The sequence below is a fragment of the Magallana gigas genome, chromosome 1 (assembly GCF_963853765.1).
Source record: "Magallana gigas chromosome 1, xbMagGiga1.1, whole genome shotgun sequence".
Classification (NCBI taxonomy): domain Eukaryota; kingdom Metazoa; phylum Mollusca; class Bivalvia; order Ostreida; family Ostreidae; genus Magallana; species Magallana gigas.
The window spans coordinates 6,736,565-6,760,688 of record NC_088853.1 but is presented as its reverse complement, the minus strand read 5'-3'; the positions used below and the strand labels follow the sequence as shown (position 1 = coordinate 6,760,688).

The 24,124-nt window shown below is 33.2% G+C and overlaps 1 protein-coding gene across 1 annotated transcript; it reads left to right on the top strand.

Moving 5' to 3' along the window:
- The first annotated feature begins 19,619 nt into the window (after positions 1 to 19,619).
- LOC105326904 (uncharacterized) lies at positions 19,620 to 23,012 on the top strand. Its single transcript, XM_020066648.3, has 5 exons — positions 19,620 to 20,167; positions 20,264 to 20,381; positions 21,366 to 21,439; positions 21,638 to 21,821; positions 22,766 to 23,012. The coding sequence occupies exons 1-5, from the start codon at positions 20,123 to 20,125 to the stop codon at positions 22,993 to 22,995; spliced, it is 651 nt and encodes a 216-aa protein (XP_019922207.2). The 5' UTR covers positions 19,620 to 20,122; the 3' UTR covers positions 22,996 to 23,012.
- The last annotated feature ends 1,112 nt before the right edge of the window (positions 23,013 to 24,124 follow it).

Here is a 24,124-nt window from a genome sequence, read left to right as displayed (position 1 = left end):
CAGCTAGAAAATGGCTAGGGGAAAAAGCACAATATAACAAGCTACGACTGTTATTAGTAAACTCAGCAAAGAAAGGGCATAGTTGTTAAAAACACTAAGTACCTTCAGAAATTGAAGTATCTGTTTTTATCGTTAATCATAATTGTAGAGTCAGAAATGGTAGTAGCAGTTATGCATTGCTCTAGAGGTCCTGGGTTGTCTTGGCTTACTGACGATGGAAATCATCTGCCGGATTTACCTATTTTGATGGAAAAAAACCCCAAAGATGATGAAATGCAACGAATGTATTATCAAAGTTTGTTCGTGGTGGTATTAACTCATTTTTTCACTGTTCTACAAGGCGGAAAATACCATTATTTTATCTGCGATTTTAAAACAATATATAACTTACATTCATAGGGAGTGTAGCCATGCAGTGGCTGTTGTTTTGTTTCGAATTTGATTTTTTTATAGTATTAAAACTAACATGATAACGATCGTTATAGTTGTAACATTCCCGAAAAGACATTGCTGACTAAAGCAAGGCGGGATGGAAAACAACTTTGTTTTTCTCCTTGTCATGAAGCAGGATTTATTGCTTTAAACTTATAGTTTTACACTACGTATGAATTGATAATTTACTCTAAAGCTGCTTAAATATAAGACATGGTCATGTTTTAAACGCCCGTTGTCGTCATCATGCGGTTAACATTTTAATGTTGAATGATAAAATAAATATCAGTTATGTTAGGAAATGTACATTTAAAAGTCAGAAATCATTTTATCAGCAATATTTTGCCATAAGATCAAAAAGGAACATTAAAGGGGGATGGTCACAATTATGGTCAATTTATTATTTTTTTTTATTTTAATGTTAACGGTGCTTCAGTAAGGCATTTTTAATAGGCAACCAAAATTTGAGTGTCATTTGTTGATCTATAAGCGAATTACAGAGCTGACCAATCTTCGCTATGTAAACAAAGCTTTTGTTTAAATTTTGAATGTTTAAGTGAAACTTCCAGTTTTGACCTAAAATAAATGTGTTAATCGTTAGGAACTGTTTATGTACGCTTAAAATGAATAAGAAGATAGACAAATCAGCTTGAAAAAGATTTTTTACTGGTATATTGAACCTTTGTAAACAAAAACGAGTCATGTTTACATGACGAAGAATTGTAAGCCCTGTATCTTGCTTAAAACTCATCGACAGGCACCCAAATTTCATTTGATCAATAGAAATGCATTTCTAAAGCATTGAATATAATCAAAATAGAAAAATGAAATTTGACCAAAATCGTGACCATGTCCCTTTAACTGGGAAAAGTGGAAACATACAGCTTACGTCAATTCACCTGTTACAGTAAACAATTTGAGATGGACGGAAAGAGATTGACGCGAACGTCGAGGAAAACGTTGGACTGAAACTATATTTATAGGAAGTGTATTTTCCATCCACCTCAGAGTTCCTAATTTGCGATCGAAACACATTTTATTTGCTATCAGCATAGTGATTGAAAAACCTTTTATTTTATCAACAAGTATTTATTCAGTAAATAAGAGACAATCCCAATTCGAAAAAGATTATACGCAGGGCAAAGCACTGTCCAATGAGTTCAGAGAATCGGTCGACACTGAACACTTCTTAAAGCTACAGTTTCAATCCAATGTTTTCTCAGTTGTCCGGGTCAATTTGCTCCCGCCTTTTTCAAATTCTTTGACTGTAACAGGTGAAATTGACCTAAGCTGTAAATTTCCGATCTTGTTGCAGGCATACCATAAATAACTAACTTTTTTCTACAAGAAAAGAAAAAAGAATAAAGAAAAGATATAGAAAAAACACTTAGAAGATATTGAGTTTATCACATATTCAATAACCTGAATGATTTAAAATATATACATAGTGTTCATTTTTCAATTACTTCCTATTCACATTTAAAACCGTTTTCTATTTAAAATAGTGATTATTTGTCACTGCTTATGTAGGCTAATGGTTCGTTCCGAGTTGCATTAACAGGAAACTTTTTTAAGATATGTGATGACGTCTTGTTAACAAAAGCAATATTTTAAAGTATATTTCTGCATCAGTGTTTAACTAAATTGATTCGTGTTAAGCTTATAATATGGGACGAAATAGACTTTTAAATTTAATATACTTGTTTTCAAGACTATAGCTTGATTAAGGATTGGAGACCTTGAATGAATTGCATGTTGTTAACAAAAAAGATTTTGACCATTATAGAAGATGTGGTGAGAGAACATCAAACGCCAATGCTAGATTATGATTGCAAACACATTTTTAATAATGAATGGCTTTTAGAACGAAGATGTGCGTATATATTTTGTTAAAATATCAATGAAATTATCACTATCATACAATTGACTTTTGATAAAATGGTTTTATTTTTAATTATTGAGTGTAGGAATCATTTTGAATTATCTATTAAATCCTAAAAAGGCTTATATAAAAGAACATGCCATCTCTAAATGCTTCAACGTTCAATAATCGTAATCCTATCGGAGTAAAAAAGAAAGCTATCTTATTTGATTCAATTTAACGAATGGAATGCATTTCCCTGCAATTTAACAATAAGGCAGATGAATAATTTGTTTAAATGTTATCTTTATTTTTTGAATTTCATTTAAGACTTTTCTTCAGAACCACTTGACTAATTTCAGCCAAACTCGGCACAAAGCATCCATAGGTAAGTCTTTAAAGTTTTTTTTCTTCTTGAAAACTGTTTGTTCAGACAAGGTGTAACGTAATGTAGCATATTCATTTAGTGTACATTCAAGTTCATTCAAATCATGATCCCTGGCGGTACGATTAGGCCATCATGATGGTGATTAAATTTTTGATAGCAAATGAATTTTAATTATTTTCAAATGTTATTGTTTATGGTATATCTAGCAAGCATATATATTGATTCACAGTTGTTTAGACTGTTTACAGTCTACTCAAAAGTATGTAAAACAAGGGGTTCAAAGTTAGATTTAGTTTTTTTTATATATTTAAACAGTTGTTTAAGATATTTTTAGAATTGAAATCCTCAATATGTGATATGACTTAAAAAAATGTATTCTACTTCCGTGTTCTTTAACTTTGTTTATGACTCTATATAGCCGATTGTTGGTCAAGAGAGCGGTGTGCCCCATTGACCCCGTGTTTATTATCCATTAGCTTTTGAAAATTAAACAAAAAAAGCAAATATACCCGATGTCTAGTTGCCTTCAAAGTTGGCTAACTTTCTATTAACATAGCGATCGACGTATCAAAGAACTTCATGAATGCGCATAGCTGAATTTAATGGAATAAACATTAAAAGGAAGTAATAATTGCAAACGATAAGGACATACATGCGATGGTTTTTGATACTATTCACTGTGTAGCAACATTCGTTAAAATTGGTTTTAATGTGAACTACATCGCTGGAAAATACAACTGGGCATAACCATGATACAAGGAGACGCGATCGTGGACAAAAATAGCTGATACGACAAAAATAATATGTTTGTGTGACTTTTGTTTATAAACACGCCGAAAGAGTTGGTATACTACTCATAGTTTTGCTTTACGATGCTTATTCTGCTGACTGATCATGTATGTATGTTAATTCAATGTTCATGTTTTCATGGTTGAACTTATTCTTCTTTTTTAATTTATAAATTGTAATTTGTTTGCTTACAATTAAACAGATACCACTTTACATTTTGTTGACGGTGTTTATTTTGAAAACCCCCACTCTAAAAATAGTGTTGAATGTCAACATTGTGTGTAAACTCGAAGCGAGTAAAAACGTTGGTGAAAAAGTGTTGAATTGTTCATTAAAATGTATTAAATTGTTAGATGAAAATTTGACTGTTATTTTCAATGCAGCCTCATTTATTTTCTCCAAAATCGTTTCGGAGCGATTCTGCACTTTTTTGGGATACATTACGGAAATATGGGAGGCATCTTAACTGTGGTGAAGGCCTGTTCTGAGACACAGTTACAATTTTCTAAATAAGCAGAGTGTAGTGAAATTAATAGCATTTTAGTAGTCCTAAAGCTTGGTTATGTAAATGCCAACAAAACGGTGTGTCGATATATTTATTTAGTAAAGGTCCGATATCATATGCAATGTCAACCCGTGCACGCACGGGATAAAATCTAATTAACAGTAAAAGTGTAGATCAATGTTATCATATATCATTTGTTACACTTGACAGGGTTTGGGTCAGTGCTGACAAACACATCAGGTGACACATTTGGCTCTGGTTTGCACTCATTGAACAGTAAGAGTGAATTAATTTATATAGATCGGATTGGTCATATTAACATTTTTTCAAAGGATATGAAAACATCAATCCAATTCATAAAGAGAACAAATGTCATATGGGTAACACGCCGTGTTCATAGGTGATGTACTGGTTAGAATGTACAACACTATAAAAGGCAGTATAGCACTATGCAACCTGACAGCTAACACAAACTATTGAGCAAAACAAGGACGAACATCACATATTTGATCCTCACCATATAACAGAGAAGAACAATAGCGATGTCGTAGTGGCGGATTTTTACATTGAGGTGTGTGATTTGGTGGTGACAGAGCGTGGTGGAAATCATCGTTCTTCCTACATATGACCGTCATACGGTCTTAGACTAGAACCACAAGGTGTATGTACTGGTGCGCTTTCACAGATTCTGGTGTTCGATTCTGGAACCAACACAATACAAATTACAGACAGGAATAATATGTTTCTGTCATATCTACTTATAAAACTATTAGAAATATTCAGACCAGTCAGTGTCAGTTATGATGTCAAAACTCACCGTCTCTGGATCGGGTCATGTTACAACAAAAAAGTGTGTGTTTACAGTATCTAATCAGAGAGAACGTTTTGCCAAGTAAGATTGTTTCTTTGATCAAGTTATGTAAATATAAACTTACAGGACTTGTTCATTTTAATCAAATATGTGAAATACGTAATAAAGGTATTTTAAAACACTTGTAAAATATTCAACATATTAGTTTATATTATGCAGATTATACCGGGGGAAATGGGGATAAAAATTTACTGACTAAAAATCAAATAAGGGCACCAAACAAAAAGCAAGATGAAAAAATGAATGTATACTAAAACATGCATATTTCCCCACCATTAGTTACAGTAAAATTACCGATCCGTGTCATCATATTGCAAGTGTGACAACTGATCTGGTCTGGGCCAGTGACAATATAAACAACTTTACCTTGACAAACACTGTAAGTGACACATTGCGCCAACTAACGGATCTGTGTTGTGGTTACGATAGATCACACGCTGTGACCAACAAGGATGAGCTTGTGTACAAAGACAATAATTTTAACATAATAAAACTTTACAATGATATTAAAACTAACACAAAACTAATAAAACACATGGACAGTATACGGATAAAACCTTCCCTGTACTGGTCAACGTTAAGTGGTGATATTCTGATTTAGATGTCCCTTGAAATTCCCTTGTTTTCCAGATATACAATGCAGCGCATTGAAGTGGTAACAGTTTCCGTTTGAATGGAATATCCTTAACTTTGAATCGTCAATTGTTACATAATACACGCCAATTTCCTCTTTAACGAGGAAAACAGTATTCGTAACAATGCTTTTGGAACCGCTAATCTTCTAAACAGCACAAGCAGGGCTGCAGGCCGAAATGTGGACACAAGCTGAATATCAGTATATGTTTTCCATGCCCCGCGCATATCCCAGTCCCTTCAACAAGCTGCGAACACAGCAACAAATGCAGAAGATCGAAGAAGATGAATAACGTAGCTTACCCCTCTAAAACGATAAATGAAACATGTGCATATATGTTGCTAAAAAACTTTTCTTTATTTGCAATACAGTATATGTAACAGGAAGTTCAAAACACAATTTTTTTACTAAAAATATTCTTTTTTATAAACAATTTCACTGTTTCTGAACAAAGTTGGAAAGAAAGAGAAAAGGAAAGAAAGAAAGTGTTTGTTTTTGTTTATAATGTGCGTGTGTGAAATTCCTGTTGTATTTTTTAGAAGAGGGAAGGTTCCAAAAGCATTGTGACGAATACTGTTTTCCTCATTTCAAAAGAAATGGGTGTGTCATTTTAAATAATTGACGTTCGATACAAAGTTTAGAACATTCTATTTCAAACGAACATTTTTACCATTTTTATGCGCTTCATTGTAGGGTCTACAAGCAAGGTAGCTCGGTACGACCAGAAAGGAAAAGTGAAAAAATAGATAGAATTCGACAGCAAAGGACCGGACCTGAATAAGGGCCCCCACAAGAGAACAACAATGAAGATGTCGTGGTTTCAGATTGTTCTGGTGCTGCAATGGTGACAAAAGCGATTTCTTTACGCTGAATCAAAACCAAAATACAATTCTAAATAAAAAATCTAAAATTCTATCTAAAATCATTTTACAGGGGTATATATAACATTTTACTTATGATTGACAGTTCTGACCAGTTCGGCCAATCTTCGATGATCATGAGTGAACACGAACATTAAGTGTTCAAATTCCAGAGTTATATTCTATTTCTAAATAAAGTTACACAACTGTCTAAAAAAGAGTATCTTTGCAGGTTTTGAGTCTCCAAGACCCGGGTCTCCGAGTCCCCCACCGGGCGATGAGGGGCGATGAGGCAGCACTTACTCATAATGCATTTATTCATACATGGCTTAAAGGTTATATAGAATATGCACTACATGACTCAATATAGAGTACCAGAGCTATCGATGCAGCCACAGAATCGCCAAATATGACACTTGTTTATAAACTCTCAATCTGGATATTATTATGCCCGTATTATGCACATGATTTCTTAATTTAGGAATACTACGCAGTGGAACAAGAGTCACAAGGTTCATTCTGTTAGTTATCTTTACCATTGCATTGCGTATTATCTAGGTATACATAAGTATCATAGAGACCAATACGTAATACTAGCATTTCAAGGTCATGGCATGGCTATCTGTTTACAATTGGCAAGTATTACGATTTTGTTTACCGGGAAGTCTGTCAAAAAAAGCATTGTCCCTATAAACACCAATGAATCCGCTGCTCACTGACCACCCCTCCATCAAATGTCAGCTCTTAAAGCCTCCCACAAACTTTTTTGCTTCCAGGTAAAACATACAACAGTCATCGAGCAGAGTCTTCTCACCACCAGCCACCAACACCCCAAAACAAATCCAGTCATTTAGAGGTCAATAAAATAGCACATACTCCCATTAATGTATCGCAGCTACATAATTATTTACCCTGACCAAAACATTGCAGCTGAATTAATTTACGGGTTCCTGCAAGGGTTTTCTCTATCCTATGACGGTCCAAGATATGCAACAGATTGCCGTAATCTCCAGTATTTATTGGGCTTTGAAATACACGTCCCCTCTCGGTTTGTGGAAATTAGGAAAACAATGCACTGTTATGCAGAATATCGAATCCGAACATTAAAAAATTGGAATATAAAAGATTAGTTTTCTCGAAAATATGTCAACCAGACGCTACAAAAGTGTAAACTCGATCTGTAGTTTGACATTTTGAAGCTGTTCAACAAATTTCATATTATTCCTCAAACGCATAAAGAAAAAAAAGTATGGAAGACTTAAGTGGAACAGACAGACGAACGGACAGACGGACGGACAGACAGACAGACGGACGGACAGACGGACTGACGGACGCAGAGGAAAGCTATAGTCCCCTCCGGTGAAAACCGGCAGGGGACTAATAAAACCTAGGTAGGGTGGCCGGTGTAACGTAGAATAATGACCCCCGTAGAATGAAGACCGGGGGTCATTTATCGACGCAGTAAAATGACCCCCGGTCATTATTCTACGTAGAAAAATTACCCTTTTGCCTGAAGAATAAGTGTCATTTTATAAAAATGAGCACACTCTACATGGAGAAAAGATATAATGACATGTAAATGTAACTCGTTCAGATGACAACCATACCCTATACAATACGTCAGTTAGTTTTGTTATCGTTCCTTGTTTTGATGAAAAGATGACTCCTGGTTCACAGAACAAAGCTTTAAGGTTACTCTCTCTAACATGAAAATTGTTGTGCACGGATGGTGCAGACTCGATTGTCCATCATGAAGTATGAAAGTGTTGTTCACATTCACTTGACTACTTTTATGAGCCCTTCCAATGCAAGTTTCTCCTACGATCACCCATCCCAGACTTATTTTTTGTCCACAAGGAGAATTAGAGCTGCCAATGCGTTGGTCTTGCACATAGTGAACACTAATGATGCCTCGTCCTAACAAGAGAAGTGTTTTTGCATGGAAGTTTATTGTTGGTATCAAATCCGCTACATCTTGGAGATGCGAGTAACATCTTACTACTTCTGTTGTAGGTATTTCGTCTTTGTTATCTGGAATTTCATTGCATTCGATCAATGTTGGTTGGTGAAGTACTGTTTGGCCATCTAATGACTCGATGGTGTAGTTCAATGCTCGTCTGCGTGTGTGCCTGAACATGACGACAAGGTGTATTGTATTTCTGATTCTTGTTCACTAAGTTTATCAAAGAACTCTGATCGTGCCAGTGACCTGTTACTCTAATCATCGATCTTTGCTCGGGATTTTCTAAAAGCTCCATCTTTACAAATCTGAGTACACTTTGACACTACAGATTATTGAGTGTTAAGCTGAACGTTGTTTGTTAATGCTGTATCTTCCCCGCCATGCCTTCTCCATCCTTGAGAAACCATAGTGCTTGACCTTTGGTTCCGTGTTGTATCTGGCTCATGAAGTCCTGTCGGATGATTGTTGCTTAGACAAATGCCACATATCACAGTTCTCACTCTGTATTCTTTGGCCATGTGTTTTACAGTACCACAACATTCGTAACAAAGTCCACTTTTCTTCAAGAATTTCCTTTCTGCTAAGGATTTTGATGGAAATGATCTGCAGTCATTTAGAAATTGATTCACTGCATGTATGGGGCATAATTTATTATCTTCAAAAACACACTAAGGGATGTCAGTTTTGTTTGTTGTAATTGCGGTGTTATGGGCTGGTTTACTATAGGTTTCCATTTTGGTTGTTCTCGATTGGCGACAGTTTAGGACTGCGAAGTCCCATATTTGAAGCTTGGGTCATTCTTGACTTGTGCGAACGAATTGGCTGAATTAAAGAAAAAACAAGATTATGAATCTTTTTGTATTTCGATGCTGATGTCACCCACTTCTCTAAAAAACTTAATGGAAATTTGTTTATCAATAGATTAATTCCAGCGGAGATGTTAGAGTAGGATAACAAAGAGCTGTACTGAGGATTCTCTTTGACAGATTCAATTTCACGCAAAAGATCTGCTCGATCAAAATGTTTCTTAAAGTCTCTAACACTCATTTTGGGGGAAGGCTAAGAGCTTTGCCTTTAGTGATGACTGGATGACTTCAGGACGTCCATATTTGTGATTGAGTCTATCCCAGATTTCCTTTACCCCTCTCATAGGGTTGTGGGAATAAGATTGTCTACTATTAATTTCCGCCTTGCCTTGAAATTAAATCTCTAGTAGTTTTGTTTTCATTTTCTTGTATGCCAATTGTTTTTTCTTCTATTCCATGTGAACCCCAGCTGCTTCGTCTTTAATTTATCGCTCTAATAATTCCTGCCACTTTAAGAGCTGGGGTGTTTATAACTAGAATGTGAGTTATGAGATGCAGCTTTTCTATCCCCTTGTTTGTATTGCATGTTTCATTTAAAAGCCAAGAAATTTACTGTGTTGTCCTCAACGAAAAAGAGAGACTATGCTTTGTCTGTATAGTTATTAAGGTCTTCCGTTTCCAACGGAAGACCTTTCTATTATTGTGCTGGTTAAGATTATTCTTATTTTTTTTTTTTTTTTCTTCCTAGACGCGAACTTTGAGGCTTCATATCGTGCTCATTTCTGAACGGTTTTTGCTCAAATTTTCAGGGCTAATGGACTTTACAAAACACTATCTTCATCAATTCATAAAAGTTAGAATTCCCTTTCCGGTAACGAGTTATTCCCCTTTTAAATTTTTTTAGGGCCTTTGGTTTCCAGACAAAGGCTCCGAGACTATGATAGCAGGGAATGGGAATCCAACGAATTTGAATAGCAGAGACATTGTAGTGGTGCACATTAGTTTTTGTTTTTAGATTACGTTTTTTATTTAGGAAAAGGTAGGGGGTCAAAAAACAGGATTCCAAAAAGTGCAAAAATTTAGACATATTTTCCTTTATATATTTTTAACGAAAAATATTTTGTAAAGACATGTAGAATAAAAGTTGTGCAGAATATCAAGGGCTTTCATTTAACACCAATCAAAAAGGGCTGGCCCCTTAAATTAAGGGCCAATAGCCTCTAAAAGTTTTTGCTTAATAACTCAAAAACGGTTAGGATTTTGATATGGCTGTCGCTGGAAAAGTTGCTTGTTGGGATCTCATAAAGGTCGTAACAATGTTATTTTGTAAGTGATTTGTGTAGTATGAGTGTAAAAAGCTTTACATGTTGACATGTACCTGTTTTCATTTGACAAGTTAACGAAAGTCTTTGTGCGTACAACTGGCATAAAGTTGCCGCAGAAAGTATGCTGGTTTATACAGGAGGCATTAATTCATAAGAATTTTTTTGGTTGTTGGAGTATAAGCTTTTCCTTTAGGAGTTAAAGTCACTGTTGTTAAGTTCTTATTGTGCACAATCATTAAAAACGGCAATTGGAAAACAAAACATTCTTTTTCTTTTCTAGTAAACCACAAAATTTGGAATTAAAAAACTCTGTGCATTACATTTTAGTTATTAACTCCATGCATTTAAAATCTACCTTGAATCAGAGCTGCATGTGTGTGTGTGTACCATTACGTAAGCTCTCCCTTGCCCGCGGCCGAGAAAATCGGTTACCATGCTCTCGGCTGGACTACCTAGCGGTCAGCGGTTATCTAATACACGAGAGTTGCGTCTCTCATATATGAGTTTATTTAGCCGCGAACTCAAGAATTGTTTTAGTTTTGATTACACAAAATCTTTTGTGGATTAAACGAGTGGATGTCAAGTAAGAAATAGTTCATTTAATTAATAAAAGCAATGTCATTCTCTAAAGCAATAATAGACATAGATCAATTGTGGGGTTTAAGTTTAAAATATATAACTTCTATTTGATAGAGTAAGGTCATTATACTGCAAACTTTTCAAATCTTCCTTGGTTCTCAGCTGTGCGTTTCTGTGCGTTGTACCTTTACGTAATCTATTCTTCGTCCACGGCCGAGGAGATCAGCCACGGCTGCATTACCTAGCGGTAAGCGGTTATTTAATACACAAGATTTGCACACCGCGACTTACACTTGCATGCATATGAACGTGTTTGAGTTAATATAGCCGTATATACAAGAACTGTTTTAATTTTATGTTATAAAAGGTTGTCCTACTTGTATATATATTTAATTAAATATTTGAGTGTAAATGAATATTAATGAACGATATTACTCCAAATCGGAAAAATCGTTATACATAAAATAATGGTTCGTTTGTTCAGGTAATTAAAGTACTTTAAAAACTGTACAATTAATGTTTTAAATCAACACCCCCCCCCCCTTCAAATATTAAACCTTTAAATGATGATCATCCCTCGCACATGGCTGAGGAGATCCGGCGCGAGTGGATAAGTGATCCGCCGTCGGTTCGTATTCTTCTACATGTACCTTATGACGCGTTTATGTTTCATATTTTGCACGGACACAACTATATTTTATTATGTTTTCAACTATTATATTGGTTTAAGACGAAAATATAAATTGATTTTACTTGTACAGTTGATTAAGCATTGATTTATACGATAGCGTACAAGGTAGTTTAAACATGAAATCAAATTATAATCAAAGTTCCATGTTTGCGGTAGGGGCTAGCACGATAAAGGAATGCCCTGAATTGAGGCATTCGATTATTATTTTAAAAAATATTCACATGAGTTTAAACAACTTTAGATTAGATTCTATCGGTCACATATTAATCACTTCTGTAGTTTCATTGTGGAAGCGAACTCATTGCTGCCCCCCCCCCCCTTTCCTCCCGCCCCGCTGAAAGGTGCTCGCGCTGGATTTTTTTTTTTTTGGAGAAAAGATAATAAGATCTGTCGAAAATCTTTTTTGGTGGATTCTTCTTATGTGTAACATTTTGTTTCACTTTCCCACCCCTTTGTTTATTCGGCCAGTCTGTGTTAATTCAATTGCCGCATGCGACCGAGAATCTTGTGTCGCTTCAGCGCACACAGCTCAGAACATTTATAGCCCCAGGTCATCAATTGTTATGTAATTGAGTAACAGTTGGAAGGGTGATTTTACTACATAAAATAATAAAATCATAATATAATCTATTTGAATTGAGTACCATGCGTATAGATTCCCATAATAATAAAAAATTTTATTTCCTCTCTATGTTTACATTTAATTTTGTTCAAATAATTAATAAATTTTCTATCATTTAAATTGTGTGCTTCATCAAATACTGATTCCGATTACCTTGAAGTCATTAATTTTCCATTGGCTTTTGACAAAAGAGAGACGCCTGACCATCCAATGAAAACAAATACACAGAGTTTGATTGACAGGTTCAGCCAGGTGCAGGTCTCACCCGATGTCCGAGGTTATGTGTGCTGTTTGTACACAGCCGAATGGTCTCAGTAAGAGTTATCAGTAGGAGTTATCGATGTAAATAAATAATAAAAGTACATGCTTATCAAAACATGATCGTGCAAGTTAAAGTTGATTAAGGTTTGTTCCAATAGAAATCATGTTTCACTAACTGTATTTATTATTTTTCATGTATAGCGAATTTTAATATTGTTTCAGTACTGAAACATCGCATGAAAACGTTAAATATACATTTACTCTGTAACTAGTCGTCTTTTAATACATATACCTTTCTTTTGTTTGTTAAAAATTCGTTCAATTTTGTTAAAGTAATGTAAAACACGGGCGCCATTTTGAAACAATTAACTTGTCAGAGAGTTAATTGTATATTAATCTGATGAACATTTCACACGGTTCTCGCACGCTTTGCCCGAAACGCTAAACGGTTTACATGAAACTCTAAAAGGTTTACACGAAACGTTTCTCGCACGTAGGCCGCACGCTTTTTTGGTGTAGTAGTACGTTTTAGGGTCTGTAAATTTTGTCAGCACGCAATTCTAAACTTGCACATAGTCTTAAAAAAATTTAGAAATATTTTAATATAGAAGTTATCTTTGAGAAAAGTTTACGTGTTTTGTAGGCGGGTTTAGTTTAAAAAAGAAATACACTTCCTGACATGAATCACGAGTACATACTGTTTATAACAATGCTTGCTACCCTTTGAAAATTTAACTCGCCATTAAACATCTCATTTTTTAAAGAATGTTTGAAACGATTACATAAACTCTGCTCGACAAATAGTTTTCCTAAAATATTTTCTTCCTTTCTTTTTTCAAAACACGTTTTATATACAGGCTTTCAATCACAACACGTTTTTATAACAAAAGCAGAACTGAAAGTATAGTCATTATAATCGTTTGACACCATATAACATATATTTTTAACTCGCAGCAACAACGGAAGACCTACTCGGGGCTTTGCCACGAGCTCTGCTCTAGTTTAATGTAGTAACACTGTCGAATGACAGAGTAAATTCTAGAAAAAAAAACAAACTTGTACTTGCACATTCACAAAAACACATTGGTACTAGAAAGTATTGGTTTTAAGATATTAAACGATAAATTCCCCAAATAGTAATTCAAAAATAAATTTACCCTGTGGGCCTCTTATATAAGCCAAATATGTAAACTGGTTTCACATGCCATGCGGTTTTGCAGATCAATTGAACATATATATAAAAGGTGTGCATTTCCTAGGATTTTGATTTCTGATAATTCATGAAAAAATACCAGCTTTTGAACTTAGTCATATTTTGGCAAAATATTGCATATAGGGTACCCTTATTGTACGGATAACTACTATTTCAGTTTTCATGATAGGAAGTTTTTCTTTTTTAAATCAATTGTAAAAATAAATTAGAGGTGTGCTTATTACTAGGATACCCTCATTGTACAGATAACAGATCAATTGTACATGTATCAGATATGTGCATATTTTTAGAATTTTGATTTCTGATAATTAATGAAAAAATACCAGCTTTTGAACGTAGTCATTTTTTGGCAAAATATTGTATGAAGGGTTCTTCATTTCACTGGATACGGTAGGTAGTGTTTATCAATTTAGGGTTGACATGGATTATGGATACAGTTCAAATAAAAGAAAACCCGGTTTGCTGTCATATTGACCGCTTTTCACTTGTTGATTTCTTTTTAAACTATATCCAGCTACACTAATAACCCGTAAGAATAACAAACGTAACAGAGGAAAAAACCTGTGCCATAAAGTCAACTGAATAAATTAGTGTGCCTTTTTGAATTACATTACAGCCACTTTTCAGTTTACTGAATGGCAAACCATTCATTATGTGTAAAACCAAAAGCAATGTATAGTGCGGTAAGTGATTATTAAATTGTTTGTTTTAAAAAGAAAAAGCACAAACTTTCCTTTTAATATTAAATTGTTGTTATGCAATTATGATTGAAATTCGTTAATTGAATTACAAAAAATGTTTTTAAAAAATGCCTACGTTACAGTAACATTTAATTTGTATCTAAAAAGTTAAGCTCTGATTGACGTAACCTTTGCATTTCTTGTAGATACTTTACATGTTAAATGCGTACAGTTTTTTATACACATGTTAGCAAAAATTGGTTATAACAAAAGCTTCGATAAACTTGCCATTGTTTTGATAGGGGTTAAACCATTTACATTCTTAATAATACCATTTTAATACTTTTTCTTATCACTTTCTTTCACGTTCTGAAAAGGTATGTTGACATTCATGTGAAAGTAGCCAGAAACGTAATTTTGGGAATTGCCTTAAAAATACGTACTAAAACGTTATAATGTATACATATTTGATTAACTTATTTGACCTTTAAGGAATACACAATCATGGTCGGGACCTTACATATTTGACGTTTGCTTTTTTCTGTATTTATTTATTTCATAGTAATTATGCACTCTTTCATTAACCTGCATATATTTATTGATTTCAAAAATTTGATATACACAATCATTAATAAAACATTTCAATCCAGTGTCCATATATGACCCTTTGCAACCTTAACCTCTGCTTGTTATCTGGCGGATTTTGATTCATTGATCATATCTTATGAATAGAATTGGGCTATACATCGATCTCTTACATGTACCATGTAAATTACAGTTTATCACAGATTGACACCTGTAAGGGATACCTTATTCGTTTACGGTAGATTGTCTTTTTTGTTAGCTTTATCAACATTCAAAAAAGCAAATATTGTCGCACAACCAAGCTCGAAGTTCTCCGCTGCAGGTTCAGAAATATTTCTAGCAAAAAGGTTAAAAGGTTACCTTGTTACGTGTGCAGTTTGCATTAGTCATGGTTTTTTTCATGTTTCATTAAATGTTATTCAAACATAACGTGTGGTATTTTGCAAAATGATTACATGGTAAATGGTTTATATACATTTTCAACATCATTAAATTATATTGTATAATGAAAACAACCACATTACCGCATACCAATCGAGCTCCAACTAAATATGTCATCATTCTATTCCGTCGTTTAGATAAATATATGTGACATTATATAAATAGTGCCTGTTTGGAAGGGTAACAGTTGAAATTGACAATAGTGTTCGAGGGGTGTCAATTTCAACTGTTATCCACCCAAACAGGCACTATTTATTTTATTATACTGAATGTTTTATTTTAGAGACTTTCACTGATTTTATAAAGAAATGACGTGAATTCCTCGGCGAACCGTACGCGCATAATTTACGCGCATGTAGTAATTCGTTGTGTTACCCGTTTCTAAGTGTGTTGCAAAAGCTAAGGGTAATAGTACATATTATCAACGGCTTCTAAACCAATCAGATTTCAGTATTTAACATGAAAGTATAATAATATGTCTTGTAAGTGTATTTTTTTCAGTCTATGTCTATACCCTCTTATTAATATAATTTATATGGACAACAAACACAAGAGCTATATGATAAGTAAATTATATCGGAATCAGCGCGATAATGCTTTCAGTTCTACATAGCGTTAAAATTATAGTCATGTAAAAATAGTTAGGAAACGGGTTAAGAACATTGAATACATTAGAGTTTATAAAAACAAATCGATCATTCGGTAATGCATACATTTACTTAATTGTTGGAAGCTTATGGATCTAATAAGGTATCTTTTGAGACAGCTCGTAGGTTGAAAAAGAAAGGACTATGTGCGATATGGTCAAATATCTGCCCCCGATTTCAACCAATTTTTAAATAGTACCGTATAAAAATAAAATGTTCACAAATAATTGTATAGAGAATGCCTATAACTTTAATATCGATTTGAATCATCATTGCTTATTCGCTGTTTATCTATGACGTCACCTAAATGACCTTTTTCCAGCAAATTTGCAAACAAATGAAAATATTCGCATTTTTGCACTATATTTCGCATTCGGAAGTATAGAGCGCAGGTCTGCTCAAGTGCGATTTTAACATATGTTTTTCTTCAGATAGTTATACACGTTATACTAAAAATGGTACTTGAGCAAGCCTGCGCTCGATTTTTCCCAGTCAAAAAACCATCGGAAAACACCCATATTTTGCTACAAAACACCAATTTATCAAACTAATGCAATTTTCATGACGTCATTCCTACATTATGACGTCACTGTGGTGATAACCCTTTACACCTTTACTTCCAATATGATTTTAACTATCTTTTACTTTATTTTTAAAGCTCTTTCTAAAACTTTGATTTTGGGGGCAAAAATGCAGAAAACAGCACATAGTCCTTTAAGACTGACACAGAGTCCGTCAAATGTAAAGGGAAATCAGATCAACTTGTTACTGTAACATGCAAGGAAAATGTATCAAATAAAGGAGAAAATGAAAGTTATAGTAGATACACCATTCATTATATTCCCAAAGCTGAGGGCACTTCGCTATAGTAGTATAATTCAACTTTAAACTGTCATTTGCAGGCACGAAAGATGTATGTATACAACATAAATTGAGAGGTGACAAAAAGAGGTTCAAGTACAAAGCGCTAAGCATTGTTTAAAGTTGTTTTAAAAATTCAATTAAAGAAAATTTACAACTACTGTTACTTGTGACAAAACAAGGATTCTCTCCTTCGTTGCAATAAAAAAAATGGAAACAAAATATGGCTAATTAAAATAACAGTAGAAGGCCTGCAATTGCCAAAAAAATCGTATAAAAACAACGAAGATTCTGTATTCTTGGTATTGTATAACTGTACACACTCCGGTGGTGAAGGACAGAGGTGTTACAGGTTGCTTTTACCTTTGCTTTTACCTCAATATTATGCCAAAAAGCAAAAAAAAAAAATCATTGTGTAAGGATTTTGGTATGTTTATCTTTTAATGATAATGCTCCCTTACAAAATCTGAACTTGTAAAGCAATTTTTGAAACCGCGGAAGGTTACCATCTTGCCATCCACACACCATACCCGCCTGATCTAGCCCCGTTTGTTTTATGAAACTTAAGGAGGCCGATTTGGTTTTTTTTGCGGAAAAACTACAATAGCATAACTTTTTATTTTTTAACCATATGTAATTTAAACCAACTCTAGTTTATTTGCAAAGGTTCATGAAAATCGACCGTCTGGTTCTTTTTAGGGACCATCTCAAATAGAGGTACATTTACTATAGGAATATATAGGAAACTGTCATTTTCCGCACATCAAAGCAGTTTTAAAAAAATACTACAATAGCTTTTTTTTTCAAATTGTTATATATGATTAGTATTATCATTTCCTACCTTATATGTAAAAACCACAAAATTCTACCGTCTGTTTTTTAATGGGGGCCATCTCAAAATATTAAAATGCACCAAATTTTGCTATATATTTGGATCATCACGAATGATGATTGGTATAATGGATTCATTCCAAAAATTAGGAAAATGTCCTCGAGGATAGCATTATTCTGTGTATAAAATTTCAACAGCGTACAATTTTTACTTATTCTTTTATGTTATTTCTTATAACGTAATCCTACAAAGCTTCATTTCATCATAACGTCATAAAAGCGCAATGGCAATGCTCCTCTACAGCACCACGTAATAATCGTGTTAAAAATAAAAATTTCCTTTAAAAATGTAGTAATTTTTATCTGTATTTTGTTTATTGTGTTCAATTTTATAAATGATATCGAAAAAAAATTCATTAGAAGTGAAAATCAACTGTATTTTTTTAGAATGCGCAAAAACATGCGCAATGCAAACTAAAGTCGGCCTCCTTAAAACGTTCTTGTCTATTCTTCGTAACAAGTCCCGACAAAAAATTTACCTAATCATCAGTTTGTACCTCAGAGATGTATATAAATCGACCTATCCTGATGAATTTCAAAAATGGACTCAGAGTTTGATAATATGTGTTTAATATCGCGGATGTAACATTGATTTCATTTCTTGTGTCAATGCTTTTCAGATATCATACAATAATTTATCGTAACATTAAGGTGGTATGTAGTACAATTTGAATTAAATTTTGAAAAAAAGTTTAACCTCATTAGAGCAGAAACAAAAACTAGAAATGTTGATCCGCCACAATAAATATGAAATTAACAAAATAATATCAGGTACATGGATGTCAACAAAATGATTTGCAATCTTGTACAACTGATCAGTTTTTGACATTTTTATCACCTACGCAATCAAGCATAAATTAAGATAAATGAGCAGAAACTCTTTGATTTCAAAATATAACCCACATATATATTGTTACTATTTTTGGAGAACTAAATATGCCAGAAGTTTATAATTTCGTGCTGATGGAAATGTAAAACTAAGGATTATGCATTTTCTTCTCCTTAAAACCAAAAAGATAAGCACCTATGCTTTAATAAGTTAAAAAAAAGAATATGCGCATACCTTTTAAGTTTATCAAAATGTTACCAACTACGGGGAAAAATAAGCACATGAAAGTACTCAAGAAAGATTTTAACGTCAATAAAACTGCTGCAAACCGACATCTGTTGGGATTATTATTTATTGTCTTAATGGGATATTAATTGTTCGTAAGCGACGCATATCTAACAGCTTTTTCAAGGAAGAAAAAAAGAACAGTATGCCGGGAAAATGTGCACAGATTTAACCATTAACATCATAATTCATATTTGTTTAAATTGTTTTGGCCGGCAAACAACAAGGTTTTATAGGATCATCCCGTCAAGAGTAAGTATTTTTTTCTCCAGTCTATGACAATTTCTTTAGAACAGCACTTTGTCGAAACCGTTGACTTTCTTAAATCAGAGATTTAAGTTTGCAATTTTTTCAGTTTTCAGCTATGTTTTTAAAACCTGTTTTGTATGGTATGCCTGGAATTACAGTTAAAATCTTACTGAATAAAGCTATTAAATAAAACTATCTTATTAATGCTATTAATGCTATAGTACTATCTAACATAGACTTTTTTAGATCTTTGATAATGTCGAAATCTGTTACTTAGTTTTGTTTTCAGAATTATTCTCATATCTTATACCCAAATGTATTCTTTGCTTTTTTCGTTAGAGGAACGTATAGGACTATGAGACATACATACAGGTTATTAAAAGATCGCATAACTTTTTTGATTTTAAAATAAATCAATAAGACATTAATATATTTTGTTTTTAAAAGGTAATAAATATCCAATTTTTAATGGGCTTTCGTTATTAGAGCAGATTAACGCACTGTATAATTGCTTTGACCATAAAGGGGACTTAGTGATCAGAAATTAACCATTAGATCTACCTAAACGACCATAAATTGGAAGGAAAAATAAAGGTTCAAATAAGCTATTCACAACAACCGAGCCTCCTTTCTATCTTTAACGAAAGATATTTGGAATTATATTTTCTCAATTTTTAATTAGATATTAAATGGCTTTATTGTGTCGTCATCAAAGCTTCAGATTTTTTCATTTTTTAAACATTGCAAGTTTTTTTTTTTCAAAAATACATGTTCAGATAATCTATTAATGATTAGTTTTGAATAATTTAGTTTAGAACCAAGAGCTCCAGGACAAATACTTTGTGGACAAAGCCATGAGACTACTGATTATTTTTGGTGTTCTGAATTTTGGTTCACAAGTTAGTGAAGTATTATTTATCCCCATTATTTTGAATTGTATTGACTATGCATTTTGAACGAAGCACGAATACATGTAATTGCATTCAATTGCGCAGGCAAAACAGCAGATAAGCGTATGTGATACTGGAAGTCCTTCAGGAAAGTGTGCCCCTAAGGAACCTTTTTGCCCACAGGGATATAGCTGTGAGAACGGAGAATGTTGTCCCGCCAAATGTAAAATTGCTTTCTGTTTTTCTTTTATTATACTTAAACAAATATTTCTTTCTTCTTAGAATACTATCATAAACTACTCAAACATGACGTCATTTAAAAATGGGTTTCGATATAGGAATTTTATTTTTTAAAAAAAATATATGTTAACTAAAATCATCTCATTTGTATTGAATAAGAAATCTTAATAACATGAATATAAATTAATTTTTTACAACCATTGGAAAATGCAAAAGACGTACAGTGTTTATAAATATGAGAAAAAATACCGAAAATAGTTCATTCTTTGGGCTTAACAATCTCAGTAAGCATTTTTATGTAATTCTGCTTTTAAAAAAGTAGATTTTCTAAAGTAATGTCAACCAGTATTATTATAAACTATTGCAGAGATAATTAGCACGTCCAGAAACGTACTTCATCTTGAATACCATACTAAGGCTTGGTCAACAAAAGGGTTATAATTTAGAAAAAAAATGTATCAAAAAACAAACTTTTACAACCGCTTCAATTTATTTACAGATTGAAAGCTCTGGAAATAATACAAATAATGTTGATTTGATATTGATGATTTAATAATACAAAAAAATGTTCTCATAAAAATTAATCCTTTCAATATACATTTTTAAGGTGATATGGGACACTTACATATTGAGACCTACTCTTCTTTGGAATTACCAATAAAATCAAGTCTAATTTTATAGTTTTTTCCCCATAATATATCACTTAACAGTGTAGCAGTGTGGATTACATGGTTCACTACAAATCTGATTGTCAAGAATCCCGCTGGGGATTTTTTACCTGTCAAAAAAACATTAAACGTATTTTGGGGTTCAATATTGCAATTCAAAATTCTAAACAGGTGAAAATATAATGTACTTTAATTCAAAACAATATCAACGTCAATGTCGACGCCACATTATTTAACACGGTGTAGTGGATCAACTTGAATTCATATGCGTTGCATGTTGCCTGTTTTTTGTATTTCAGTAACATGTACCAATCACTACTGTTATATTGAAGACAAGTACCATGTGTGCTGTAACAAAATTCCTATTGAATCGGTATGTATCCATAAAACTCCAGATAGTCAAAATTCATGAGAAATAATTCAAGGCATCTGTCTATTAATTTCTCATCGTGTATCACTCTATTTCTCTCTCTCTCTCTCTCTCTCTCTCTCTCTCTCTCTGTAAAACAGATAACATATTCGATTAAACTTTATATACACGTATATTTTTATTCAAACAACTTAACTTGAGGTTGCACCAAAGGCATGTTCTACCCCAGGATATACCACGGATCCTCTGCTAGGATGTTACAAAGTCGCTTATTATCCCACTGCTATTCCATACGACGAAGGGAAACAAGGCTGTGAAAAAGATGGCGGACGACTGTTATTGATTAACTCAGCGGAGGAGGGGCAAAAACTCTTAGAAGCGATAAGTAAGCTTTTGAGTAAAGATAATTTTAAATCAATCTGGAGGTTTCAAATGGATACCCAATGGTCAACCGTTCTTAATCAAACTAATATTTCGTTGATTACTTTTGAAATTTTTATTTCCTTTATTTAAACTATACCATAAAAGGGCTCGTCTTCCATATTCCATTTTCAATTTTTGATAGGCTTCGTTTAAGTTATTCTTTTGATCTGCGAACACTCGACTGTTACTTTTATTGCTTTTCATCATAAACACGACAAACATTTATAATTCTTAGTATTTTTGTTCGTGTATGGAATGTATCATATTTTTTTTCTTTTTGGAGATCTATTCGCTTTTAAGGTCTGACGACATGTTCCTCGAGCATCTTTTTTGTTTCTCCTCGTAATAAAGAGTTCAAATAAAAATTATCATTTTTATATTGATTTATAAAATGATTAAAATTTACTTGTGTATGGTCATATGTCTAGATGGCCGAGTGGTTAGAGCCGTAGGAGCCAGGAGCGTAGGTTTTAGAGATTGTGAGTTCAAACCCCCGGCCCAATATTGTAAATTTCGCTGTGCTGTATTATTTATTTATTTTTAAATCAGCAATTAAAGTGTATTTTCAAGAAGATTGTATAGGAAATTGCATTCTCTAGCATTTTGCGGAAATGCCTGGTAAGGTATCCTAATTTTTTGCACGAAAGCTTGTCGGAGTAGTAGTAAGCCATTAACAAAATCCTGGAAAATGTTATATAAAATTGAAAAACATGTCGTCTAACCCTAAATCGAAACTGACACATTTTGGTAATGAAAAATGTCCCTATGTTGGGATCATAGTTGTTTATCTGAAAAAAGATTCCTTGCAAATGTAACTAGTTATCGTAAACTTTAATTTTAAAGTATGAAGTGCAATCATCAGCGGTTCTACAAGGCGTATAGTTTGTCAATTTACAATTGTTGTAGGGTCGGAAATGATAATATCAGCGGTTATACAAGGCTCCAGAGATCCTGATTCGTCATATATTGATGACAAAGGAAATCCATTGCCATATTTGCCTTCTATGATAGAGAACAAAGATGACGAAGCTAAAACAAAACTGATGTTGACATATGCTCCCCCCGATCAAATCAAATTCATGTTTTCCGCTATTTCACAAGGAGAGAAATATAAGTATTTTGCCTGTGAAATATAAGTCAATAAATTGTTCATATGCAGACAAATCGAATTCAGTATTACCTTTTTTTTCTTTCTGCATTCTTTTAAAGATACTGAAAGGTCTTCTATACTACTGACAGTTATGATTTGATGGTGTTACCCCCACGGACACCCTAAATTCAACTTTCCAGTATCTACCCCAACTAAAAAAACAAAAACAAGAAAAAACATTGCTGACAAATTGAGAACCAAAGGCCTTAATTACAACATGTTTCACAATTTACTCCCATATCTTAAAGAAGCTGTTACTAAACAATTGACACGCTTACTCTTATCTCCGTATTAGGTTACATAAATAAAAGTTTAAAAGTTCAAAAAAGCTAATCAGGACAAAGTTTATTGTTATTAAAATTTCCTAGTCCACGTTTAATAATGCTGAGCGACTGCAAACGTATTGGAACGGCAAATTTAAACACCTCGCTAAGGAACGAAAAAAATGAATAATCTTTATTGGCAATCTTTTGTTTATTTGCTCTCCGTCTTAAGTTTTTATGAAATCGAGTTTTTGATACACAAAATTCACGTACCGTGAAATGTCTTTCGCATTCATTTTGTACATCGTGTAACTACATCTTTTGCGATTGGTTGCTGTTATATCAGTTCTTTTTCTTTTCTTTTTTGTACTTTTTAGAACTTTCTCATAAAAAAATTAGTCTTAAAAACACGACGAACTGAAACCATTGACTTCTTTCTGTAGTATATAATTTTTTCTGGAAGGCAATTTATTTGTTTGAAGTGCTCATTTTCGATAATCTTTCTAATCTATTATTTAATCGCCTTGACGTCGGAATTCAGTTTACCGTAGCAGTTGCCTTAACGTTAGAATTCAGTATACCGTCGCAGTTAGATTTTTGTTGTTGGCCTTATATATATATATATATATATATATATGTATATATATATATATATATATATATATATATATATATATATATATATAGTTAGTCAAACTTATACCTTAGAATGCCTCATTTACAATATCTTAACAAAGGTTAAACCAAGCAAATTATACCCCAAATAAATGTCTTCGCCAGAAACTTTGATCAAAAACTTCTTTAAAAAGTATTGGATATTTCTGAATATTACTTTCTTTTTTATGCAAATTT

Excerpts from the sequence above, each read along its gene's own strand:
- LOC105326904 (XM_020066648.3), top strand. The coding sequence starts at position 20,123 with ATGAGACTACTGATTATTTTTGGTGTTCTGAATTTTGGTTCACAA. Across the intron at positions 20,168-20,263 it reads TTCTGAATTTTGGTTCACAA|GCAAAACAGCAGATAAGCGT; the intron begins GTTAGTGAAGTA and ends TCAATTGCGCAG. Across the intron at positions 21,440-21,637 it reads ACAAAATTCCTATTGAATCG|GTTGCACCAAAGGCATGTTC; the intron begins GTATGTATCCAT and ends ACTTAACTTGAG.